Genomic DNA, 10,424 nt, shown 5'->3' on the forward strand with positions numbered 1-10,424 from the left:
ATGTTATTATTGAACTAGTGTTACAAGGCAAGAAAGTTCTTATTATTGGGATGTATGCCCGTAATCAACAGCAAAAAAAGTTTTATAAGTTTTTACATCACAAACTAACTCAATTGGATTACAAATCTGTTATTATGATGGGTGACTGGAATGGTGTTTTGGACTCAAGTAAAGACAAGAAGGGATCTTTTAAAAATTCTCCTAATCATTCTAAATTGCCTAAAGCTTTTTTTGATTTGAAAGATGACTTGGAACTAAGAGATATCTGGCGGGAACGGAATGTGGAAAATAGAGACTTTACCTTTTTTTCGGATAGGCACCAATTGTTTTCCAGAATTGATTTTTTTTAATTACTACTGATCTTTTCTCCAGGGTCAAGAATGTTAAGATCTTTCCTAGAACATTGTCAGATCATAGCCCTGTATGGTTGGAGTTGTTTGTTGAAGATGGGAATAGAAGATCTTGGAGAATGAATGAAAATTTATTTAGATATGAGGTGCTTTCGCAGAAATGTAGAGAACATTTGAAAGAATTTTTTGCTTTGAATATGCATAAAGGTACATCGATGGAAATGGTTTGGGATGCTAATAAAGCTTATACGAGAGGGGTTTTGATTCATATGAATAATGGATATAGGAGTAAGCAGATGCAAAAACGTAAAGAGCTTGAAGAAGAGATTAAATCGAAGGAGAAAGCTTTTGTTTTGAACCCGTCAGATAAGAGATTAAGGGTTTCCATAAATTTGTTGAAAGAGCAATTTAATATGTTAATGGCTGATCAGGTTGCAACTAATTTGTGTTATGCGAAGCATAATACGTTTTGTAATGCAAATAAGCCTGGTAGGTGGTTGGCTTATCAATTAAGGAAGAAACAGAAATTACATATTATAGAGAAAATAATTATAAAGGTAAAGAGGTATATCAACAAAAGTTGATCAAAAAGAGTTTTTTAGATTTTTATACAAAGTTATACGCTAGTGAAAATATACAAGCCTTAGATATACTTACAGGAAGCACATTTCCCTAGACCTTCAAATGAACAACGGAAGGAGATGAATTGTTTAATTACCTCCGAGGAAATTACTTTAGCAATTAAGCAGTTAAAAGTGGGTAAGGCTCCTGGTACGGATGGATTATCAGTAATTTATTATAAAATATTATTTGCAGAGATGATAGAACCATTAAAGGAATTGTTTAATAATATCCAGATGGGAGGAGAAGTGCCTCCGTCTTGGAGAAGGGCTTTTATATCACTGATTCCAAAGGAGGACCAAGACCTTACCCAGCCTAAGAATTATAGACCTATATCGCTTTTGAATACAGATTATAAGATTTTTTTAAAAATATTGGCAAATAGATTAATGCAAGTTTTGAAGCAAATGATTCATAGTGATCAGTCTGGATTTATAATTGGAAGATATATGAAATATAATGTAAGACAAATTGTTAATTTGAGTATTTGGATAAGAACAACCAAGTCCCCGCGGCATTGATATTTTTGGATGCTGAAAAAGCTTTTGATCAGTTGAATTGGCAATTTTTATTGAAAGTTGTTGATAAAATGGATTTTGGGGATAAATTTTTACTTTCTGTTAGGGCTATATATCAACAATCGGCACAAATTATAATTAATGGGGGATTAACAGAGGCATTTAAAATTGAAAAAGGCACAAGACAGGTATGTCCCCTATCACCATTACGAACTTGGTTATTTATATAGTTGGTTAATGTTAGTTAGATTAAGATTATTATATTTGTAACCCTGTATTCAGCTTTGGGAAGTGGGGGAGGGAGAGGGTTTTTTTTGGGTGGGTTGGTTTTGGGGATTATATTGTAATTTTTATAAAAGTTTTTAATAAAAAAAAAAGAAATGGCTTTGCTTGGGGAGGCCGTACCCGGGAGGCTGCGTGGGTCTGCACCAGACAGACGTTGAACTGCAAACCTAGCTTGTTAAAGGTGCCCCACAACCCTCAAGATCTGGGTTAAGAACAGCTTAGGTAACCAACAGCTGAGCAACCAGATTTAAGTACCGCTCCGGTGGCCCCAGCCCACACGGCTGCTGGCAGGCAAGGCAGGGAGCCCTCTGACCACGGAGGGCTCTGGGCCTAGATATGGCCAGCTGGTCTGCGAAGCAAGTACAACCATTCCAGCTCTGCATGGGTTCACACAACGCTGAGCCACACACTGGCCAACCGGGGCGAACTCCAGTAAACCATGCAGCCCAGACAAAACCATTAAACAGTATGGTGGATGCTCATTCCACGGAAACTGTAACTATCAGAACGTGGGTAACAAAATGCAACAACTGTTAATGCAAAAATCTCTTCTGTGCGGCCAGCAACAAGCATTTTCCAGAAGCGTCTCTCAGAATGCCCAAGCCAATTTCATGGTTCCTAAAAATTCAGAGGGCCGGTCTAGACCAGGGGTAGGCCACCTTGGCTTTTATTTATTTATTTAGATTTATATACCGCCCTTTTCCCGAGGGACTCAGGGCGGTTTACAGGGCAAATTAAAACAGTACAGTATATACAGGTTAAAATTAAATTAAACAGCCCCCAAATAATTAAAAATTAAAACCTTAACCCAAAACCCTCAGTCCAGGCCGGCAAGCTGAAATAGCCAAGTTTTTATGACTAGAGAATACCCTCTTGAGAGCCCCTTCAGTGAAAGAGCTCGGAAGAACACGGTGGGAGCACCTAAGAGGCTTAATACCATCGGTCCCCCACCCACCTTCCTACCACTGATGTAGGATCAGCCCGTTGCACTAGATCTTTCCTCTGACAGAACAGTGCAGGCAGTCCAGAAAACCAAGCTGCAGGTGACTTGGCCAAGTGGTCAGAAGCCTCCAAAGAGAATGTGGCCTTTCCGGGTCTCTCTCTCTCTCTCATGCCAAAAGAAGCAGCACCTGACCAAGTAGAAGAGCATTAAGAGTCGTGTTTATTTTGATAAAGACACCCCCCCCCAACTGGGCAGGCTCTTGGGCCTGACAATGCCAGGCCCAGGTGTGGCGATAGAAAACACAGGAAGGCTGCCAGCCTCCCCGCTTGCAGAGGCAGCCCATGGATGGCACACACAACACTTGTCAAGAACCGCCACCTCGGTCACCCCAGGACAGCAGCGATCCCCACAAAGATCCATGGTCCACCGAGGCACAAGTTCAAGCTAAGACACGTGGTCAGCAGCTCCCCTCTGCGTGGGCTATTCCGTATTTCTCTGTGTATCTCCTGCAAAGAAAGAGACACCTTTAGCACAAGGGGCTGCTTCCTGCCACCCCCTAAAGGGTGCTTCCCGTTCCAGGTGCAGCCCTCTGCCCGCAGAAAAAGGGGTTCCACCACCTCCTGGCATAGTCCCAGAGCGCTTGCTTTCGTTCCTGGAGAGAGAGCTGTCTGGCTTCTGCAGATCTGGCAAAGAGCTTCCCCGATGCCTGAAGAAAACAGAGGCACCTTTAGGAACCTGCCCAGACACGCTTCCTGCAGACAAACACCCGCAACCCCCTGGACCCGAATGCAAGTACCGGGGCCGTTCGGGAGGTGGAAGGATCCTGAGCGCCATAGAAAGAGGGAGCTGCAGCCACAAAACCTTCAGTCTCTGCCTCTGGTGTGAAGGGAGCCCGCCCCTCCAAGAGGTTGGCAATCGTGGTGTCCACGCAGTTAGTCTGAGCTGAAGAAGGAAGAAACAAGCGGCTCTGTTTAACGAAGACAAGCACCAACTTTCTCATAACTGCACAGTCCCTTGTAGTTGAGTCTTCCTTCCCACAACCATCACAGTAACACTAGAATAGGAATAGAAGCTGGAAGGGACCTCAGAGGTCTTCTAGTCCAGCCCCCGGCTCGAGCAGGAGAACCTATACCATTTCAGACAAGTGACTGTCTGATCTCTTCTTAAAAATCTCCAGCGATGGAGCTCCCACGATTTCTGAAGGTAAAACTGTTCCACTGGTCGATTGTCCTCGCTGTCAGGAAGTTTCTCCTTAATTCCAGGTTGCTTCTCTCTTTGGTCAGTTTCCAACTGTTGTTTCTTGTCCTGCCTTCGGGCGCTTTGGGGAATAATTTGACCCCCTCTTCTTTGTAGCAGCCCCTCAAATACTGGAATAACTGCTATCGTGTCTCCCGTTTCTCCTTTTCTTTAGACTGGCCAAACCCAAGTCCCGCAGCCGTTCTTCGTATGTTTTAGTCTCCAGGCCTTTGATCATCTCAGTTGCTCTTCTCAGAACTTTTTCCAAGGTGCCAACATCTTTTTTGTAGTGACCAAATTTGGCTGCAGTATCCCAGGTGTGGTCTTACTAGGATTTTATAAAGCGGTACCAATACTTCGTGTGATCTTGATTCTATGCCTCTGCTTATACAACCCAGGATTGTATTCACTTTTTTGGCTGATGCTGCTGAACGCTGCTGGCTCATGGACAAGCGATGGTCCACTAGGACTCCAAGGTCTCTCTCACAGTTGCTGTTTTTGAGCCCTCAGGTCTTGCCCATCTGCACCTGTGGCTTTGGTTTTTGCTGCCTAAACGTGAAACTTTGCTTTGCTACTCCTGCCAGTTTGGTGCCATCTGCAAATCTGATGAGTTCTCCTTCCATTCCCTCATCTAAGTCATTAACAAAGATATTGAAGAGTGCCGGACCTAAGACGGAGCCTTGTGGTACCCCACTGCTTACTGACGCTCTACGTGTGCTTCCTCACGTACACTATCGCAGGATGAGGCACACACACTTAAGAAACTCAGTCAAATAAAAATTATGCACAGGAAAAATGCTTCTCAACATTTCTGAAACACCCGAAATGAAAAAGGGGAGAAAGAAAAATGATGCCTTTTAAGATGGGGAAAGCTTCATCTCCCCCAAAGGCACCTTGAAAATGTACTTGCTGTGTGTTCCTCCTACAATCATTGCCCCATAATAGATTCACATTCATCCTAGGAAGCGCTGCTCATGGCTTGGCAAAGTGCCAGGAAATCTGCCAAGGCCCCCCCCCCTGTACTGCAAAAGGCTTCCTACCCTTCCCAGGATGCCAAGGTGCAACCCTTCCCGTCCCCTTAGATCCCAGGAACCTTCTCAGCTGAAGGGCACAGCGCCACACTTGGGCCTTCCTGCTGCTGCTGCTTCCCTCTCCTCACCTAGGTCCTTGCGGATGGCTGCCATGGGCACCTGGGGTAGAACTTCTCGGACACGTTGGGCCATGCCTATCAAGCGCATGTCCTCCATGAAGGCACCGCTGCGGGAGACCTGAGGCTGACCCCCAGAGGGCTGCCTTGGAGCTGCAAGGGAAGGAAGAAGTGAGGCTGTTGCCTGCACACACACACACACACCACGGCCATTTTCCCCACTCATGCTGAACCTGGTACCCTCCTAGGCAGATCCTGACCAGCTGCTTCTTCCAACAAGGTGGGACTAAAGATTTGGCGAGAACGTCCAGCTCCTGTTCCAACACATAGAGCTGCTCACCCAAAGAGCAGGTGCAGAGACTCACCTGGGGGAGGACGGGAAGCTGGAAGGGGGTGGTGGAGACGCTTCAGGTGCTCTGCTTTGTCAGCAGCTGTGAGGCACGTAGACGCCACGCCCAGCTCCAAAGCTAGAAGCTGCAAAGAGCAGAGAGCCGAGCTGAGATTTCTGGATCTTCTGAGCATCCCCCCACCCCGCTGCCATTCTTACCTCTTGAACTCGCAGGGCAAACTCTTCCCGGCTCTCCTCAACTTCTCTGCACACAGATGGCAGCCACCTTGAGGGGAGAGCAAGAAGCCCTCAGGATTTCAGCGACAGACTGCCATTTCCCTGCAGCCCTTCACGTTGAGGAATTTCCGAGTCTGGATCCAAAAGGATCCCGTAGCCCACGCCCCACAAAAATCAGAGAGCTGTAGTACCTTACTTGATAAACGGTGACAGGAACGAAGAAAGTCCAGAGCAGCTCAGTGACCCAGGAAGCGCCAGCCACGCTCTGGAAGGGAAAACGGGAGCTGTCAGAGGCACAGCAAGGGAGCCCCAGGCCGCCTCCCGGCCCCAGACTCACCACAGCCACGAAGGGCCTCCAGACTTGTAGAGCCAAGGGCTGCACCGTGTCCACGATGGAGAAGGGCCAGGAGCTGGAAAGAGAAGGGAAGGCGGATGAGCCGGCCAAGGGGCACCAACGCGGTACGGCCCCAGGTCCCTGCCCCTCCCTGCCCGCACCTGAAACGCAGCAGGCCCACCCGGCCGTTGGTCGTCGCCTCCTCGGGGAAGAGCAGCAGCGGCGGGTTGCCACCCTGCGAGCAGTAGCCCTTCAGCGACTCCAGCAGCTCCGCGCGGCTCTCGGCGCCGGCCACCTCCAGGAACCCGCGGGACCAGCAGACGAAGCCGGCGGCACCGCCACTCAACACGGGCTGCGGGGGAGACGGGCGCTAAGCGGTCAAGGTTGCGACCACCCCGGGCCCCCCGGCCCCCCCCCGGCCCCCCAGCCCGCTCACCGCGCGGCAGGAGGCCAGCAGGGCCAGGACGTTGTGGTCGAAGGGCGTGACGTGGTTGGCCACCAGGACCCGCGGGAGACGGGCGCGGCGCGGGCGCCTCTGCCACACGAAGAGGCCCAGCACGGAGCACAGGGCGCGCACCAGGAACCTGCGGGCGAGCAGCCGAGAGAGCCCACGTAGCCCCGGGGAGGGGAGGGACCCTCGTCGCCCCCCCCGCTCCCTCCCTGCCCACGGGGGCGCGCTCACCTGCGCGGGGCGCCGTCCGGGAGCGCGCAGCTGACCAGGAAGACGTGCAGCCCCACGAAGAGCCGCAGGAGCAGCAGGCAGAGCCCCACCGGCGCGTAGAGCAGCAGCGCCAGCAGCAGCGGCCCGTCGCTCGGCAGCCTGCGGGGAGAGAGGCGCGCGGAGAATGGCGGGAGCGCCCCGGCAGGCCCCCCTCCCCCTCCCCCCCCGCGCGGAGCCCCGCCCGGCCTCACCGGTGGGAGTCGAAGAGGCGTCCGGCGGCGGGAGGCGGTTCCATGCCCCCCCGGGGCGCCTCGCCGGTCTTCACGGGCGGCCCGCGGGCACGGCGGCCATCTTAGGCGCCTGGCGGTCAGGCGGAAGGAGCGCGGCCGCGCGGCCCCGCCCCTTCCGGCGCCCCCCCCGCACTACGACTCCCGGCCTGCCCCGCGGCTGCGCCCGGCGAGCGATGGCGGCGAGGCTGGCGGCGGCGGCGGCGGCGGCGCTGCGGGCCGTCCCCGGTCGGCGCGGGGCGGCGGCGGCGGCGGCTCCTCTCGGGGCGTGCGGGGGCGGCCGGCGCGGAGAGCGGCGCTCGCCTTTCCCGTCCCGGCGGTGGGCGGCGGCGGGGGCGGCGGCGGGGGCGGCGCTGGGGCTGCTGCTGAGCGGGGCGGGCGGCCAGGAGCGCCCGCGGCTGCCGGTCCTGAGCGCCGCCGTGCCGGCCCCCCCGCCGCGCTCCCCGCGCAGCACCTACAACTTCATCGCGGACGTGGTGGAGCAGACGGCGCCGGCGCTGGTCTACATCGAGATCCTGGGCAGGTGGGCGCCGCGGGAGGGGGGGGAGGGCGGGGGGCGGGGGCGGAGGGCGGGGGCGGGGGGGGCGCGGCGGGGGGGGGCGAGCGCCGCTCTTTCCTGCTGCTCCATCCCGCAGGCACCCCTTCTCGGGCCGGGAGGTGCCCATCTCCAACGGGTCGGGCTTCGTGGTGTCGGCGGACGGCCTGGTGGTGACCAACGCGCACGTGGTGGCCAACCGGCGGCGGGTGCGGGTGCGGCTGGCCAGCGGGGAGCTCTACGACGCGGTGGTGCGGCAGGTGGACCAGGTGGCCGACATCGCCACCCTGAAGATCAGCCCCAAGGTGGCCGTCCCGCCTGCCCCGGGGAGAGGGCGGGGGGCGGGGGGGCTGGCCGTGGGGAGAGCGGCTCCCGGGTGGGAGGGCGGCCGGACTCCGGCGCTGAGGCGGCTCTCCTCCCGCGTAGCACCCGCTGCCGACGCTGCGCCTGGGCCGCTCCTCCGAGGTGCGGCAGGGGGAGTTCGTGGTGGCCATGGGCAGCCCCTTCGCCCTGCAGAACACCATCACCTCGGGCATCGTCAGCTCGGCCCAGCGCGGAGGCCGGGAGCTCGGCTTGGCGTCCTCCGACATGGAGTACATCCAGACGGACGCCGCCATCGACGTAAGCTCCCCGGAGGGGGGAGGAATGGAATAAGGGCGGGTCTGCGCGGAGTCGTGCGTATAAGTTTCACAAAAAGTAAACGTTAGATGGGCGGCCGTTATTATTACTATTATTTTAAAAATAGAAGGGGTCTGAAGAAGCTGCTGCTTTGGCTGACCGGTCTCTTCTCCTTTGCAGTTTGGGAACTCCGGGGGCCCTCTGGTCAACCTGGTAAGCTTACGGGTGGGTGGGGTGGAATCTGGGCCTGTGTTGTGTCCGTTTGGGAAGACCAGCTGCCATCTCTGCAGTTTTGGCACTCCTGGAAGAGCCATTGTGCAAGGCCTTTTTTTCCTGGGAGGGGGCAAAATGACCGTTTGTTGCACAAGATGGTTCCTCTCCTGCTGCCTGCCCCAATTGTGACTGACCAGATCTTTCTCATCTCTCAGGACGGGGAAGTGATTGGTGTGAACACCATGAAAGTCACGCCCGGCATCTCTTTTGCCATTCCCTCTGACCGTCTGCGAGTCTTCCTGGAGCAGGAGCAGAAGCACAAGGGTGAGAAGCTGCTACAAGGCAGGCGGGGTCTCCGTTGCCTCAAGCGGGGGTGAAATCCAGCATTCTGGCCTCATTTCCCTTCCTCCTCGCAGGCACCTCAAATGCTGCCACAGAACCTCCCCCCCCCCCCCCCCGTCCCTCCTTCTTTTGCCCTAGAAGCAGTCCTGGAGACGCTTGAGGCTGGCTGGGGCGGGGGGAGCGGGTCCTTAGAGCTGCCTTTCCTCTTGCAGAGTCCTGGTTCGGGAGCTCCGAGGGCAAGCGCCGCTACATTGGGGTGATGATGCTGACCTTGACTCCCAGGTAAGACCTTTGGCATGACTTGAGCCAATTTTGGGCTGTGTGGAGGACCTCTTGCCCCAACCAGGTTCCGGCTGGCAGAGCCGGCTCTTCTCGGCTTATTCCCCCTCCTCGTGTTTGGCCAGAGTTCTGGGCGGCAGCAGCAGGGGCAGTGCAGGCCTGCCCGGGCCGTCCATTCTGTGTCTGCGGGATTGCCCTCCTCCCTCCTGGCTTCGCTGGTGAGGCCAGGCCTGGCTGTCCAGGAAGGGGAGGGAACTGGTGCTGCCTGGAAGGCTGGCCTGGCACACAAACCACGCTGGCCCAGGTGAGGACGGTGCCCTGCGACCTCTCTCTCCGTTCCCTTCCCAGCATCCTGTCAGAGCTGAAAGGGAGGAACCCATCCTTCCCTGATGTCTCCCATGGAGTGCTCATCCACAAAGTCATCGTGGGCTCCCCAGCTCATCAGTGAGTGCTAGACTGGCGGCGGGGTGTGTGTGTGTGTGTGTCTTGGACCTCCTTCTGCCTGGCAGGTACCCTCTGCTCTGCTCTTCTCTTACAGGTCCGGTTTAAAACCAGGGGATGTGATAACAGAGATCAACGGGAGGGCCTCCCGACGGGCAGAAGACATCTACGAAGCCGTGCGGACCCAGAGCCGCTTGACTCTGCAGGTCCACCGTGGCTACGAGGTGCTCCTGCTGACCATCACCCCAGAAGTCACAGAATAGGAGGATCAAAGCAGGACTCAGCACACACACACACCAGCCCCAAAGGCTCTTCCTGTTGAGTCACAAGCAGGCTGGGTCGCTGCTCCCCATGGCAGGGAAATGGATGGGACCTGGCTGGACTGGCACAGAACCCTTGTTCCTCTGGCGGACCCCTTCATTCTGCTCCTCTGGAGAAGCAGCAGGGAGCTCAGGGGCCGCTGTCTTCAGGAGCCTTTAGTGGAGAACCTGCGTCTCTCCAGCCTTTAGAATCTAAGGCTGCCCCTGGACACGCTTATGCTACCCCTGGCTGGACGATGGGCAAGCAGGAGATGTTGCCGGGGCGATGTTTCCTGGACTGCAGCCTCTGCCTTGGGTGGAGGGGGGGCACTCTGCACGAGGTATTCTTAAGCCCTGTAATCCAGGCGTTTGGGACCCCGTTGGGCCCGTCCTTGAGAAGGTGACGGGAAGTTTTGCCCTGCGTGCCAGAGAAGCCCGAGCCCCTTTCTACGGGCTCTGAAAGAGAAGCTGGGGAGCCTCAACCGAGAGCAGCAGCTCTGCGGCCAGAAGGATGCCGTGCTTTGCGCCAGCCTATCCCATCCGCAGAGACTTCCTCCGGGCTGGGGATGTTGGCAGCCGGAGTCCAGCAGTTGTGGTAGCTGTGAATTTGGAAAACCTGATGAAAGGATTGGGAGTGCGTGGCTGAAGTCAATTACATCTTCCAAGCCAGCAGCGTTTCTGTTTTCCCTCCGGCGCTGTTCCTTATAAGGCCTCTGACTGGGCCTCCCTTCGGCTGAGCTGCTGTTAGGG

The 10,424-nt window shown here is 55.2% G+C and overlaps 2 protein-coding genes across 3 annotated transcripts; one reads left to right on the top strand and one right to left on the bottom strand.

The window, feature by feature from the left end:
• Positions 1–2,913: 2,913 nt before the first annotated feature.
• Positions 2,914–7,085, bottom strand: AUP1 (AUP1 lipid droplet regulating VLDL assembly factor). 2 transcript variants are annotated; one of them, XM_083367500.1, is made up of 12 exons: positions 6,912–7,084; positions 6,682–6,819; positions 6,436–6,583; positions 6,161–6,351; positions 6,003–6,075; positions 5,857–5,930; positions 5,648–5,714; positions 5,466–5,574; positions 5,113–5,253; positions 3,514–3,659; positions 3,335–3,423; positions 2,914–3,223 (listed from the first exon to the last, which is right to left on the bottom strand). In XM_083367500.1, the coding sequence occupies exons 1-12, from the start codon at positions 6,953–6,955 to the stop codon at positions 3,175–3,177; spliced, it is 1,269 nt and encodes a 422-aa protein (XP_083223626.1). In that variant the 5' UTR covers positions 6,956–7,084; the 3' UTR covers positions 2,914–3,174. The 2 variants fall into 2 exon arrangements, with proteins under 2 accessions (XP_083223626.1, XP_083223625.1); XM_083367499.1 differs by having other exon boundaries at positions 5,857–6,075; positions 6,912–7,085.
• Positions 7,086–7,110: 25 nt separating this feature from the next.
• Positions 7,111–10,344, top strand: HTRA2 (HtrA serine peptidase 2). Its single transcript, XM_083367502.1, has 8 exons — positions 7,111–7,470; positions 7,583–7,787; positions 7,909–8,103; positions 8,281–8,313; positions 8,529–8,637; positions 8,868–8,937; positions 9,283–9,378; positions 9,473–10,344. Exons 1-8 carry the CDS (start codon positions 7,124–7,126, stop codon positions 9,636–9,638), a joined length of 1,221 nt encoding a protein of 406 aa, XP_083223628.1. The 5' UTR covers positions 7,111–7,123; the 3' UTR covers positions 9,639–10,344.
• Positions 10,345–10,424: the final 80 nt, after the last annotated feature.

This window comes from Vipera ursinii, assembly GCF_947247035.1.
Source record: "Vipera ursinii genome assembly, chromosome: 7".
NCBI classification, from domain to species: domain Eukaryota; kingdom Metazoa; phylum Chordata; class Lepidosauria; order Squamata; family Viperidae; genus Vipera; species Vipera ursinii.

Coding starts and splice junctions, on each gene's coding strand:
- AUP1 (XM_083367499.1), bottom strand. CDS start 6,955: ATGGAACCGCCTCCCGCCGCCGGACGCCTCTTCGACTCCCACCG. Junction 5,254..5,465: donor AGCTTCCCGTCCTCCCCCAG/GTGAGTCTCTGC, acceptor CTTCCCTTGCAG/CTCCAAGGCAGCCCTCTGGG. Junction 3,660..5,112: donor AGCCATCCGCAAGGACCTAG/GTGAGGAGAGGG, acceptor TTCCTTCTTCAG/CTCAGACTAACTGCGTGGAC.
- HTRA2 (XM_083367502.1), top strand. CDS start 7,124: ATGGCGGCGAGGCTGGCGGCGGCGGCGGCGGCGGCGCTGCGGGCCGTC. Junction 7,471..7,582: donor TACATCGAGATCCTGGGCAG/GTGGGCGCCGCG, acceptor TCCATCCCGCAG/GCACCCCTTCTCGGGCCGGG. Junction 8,638..8,867: donor GCAGGAGCAGAAGCACAAGG/GTGAGAAGCTGC, acceptor TTCCTCTTGCAG/AGTCCTGGTTCGGGAGCTCC.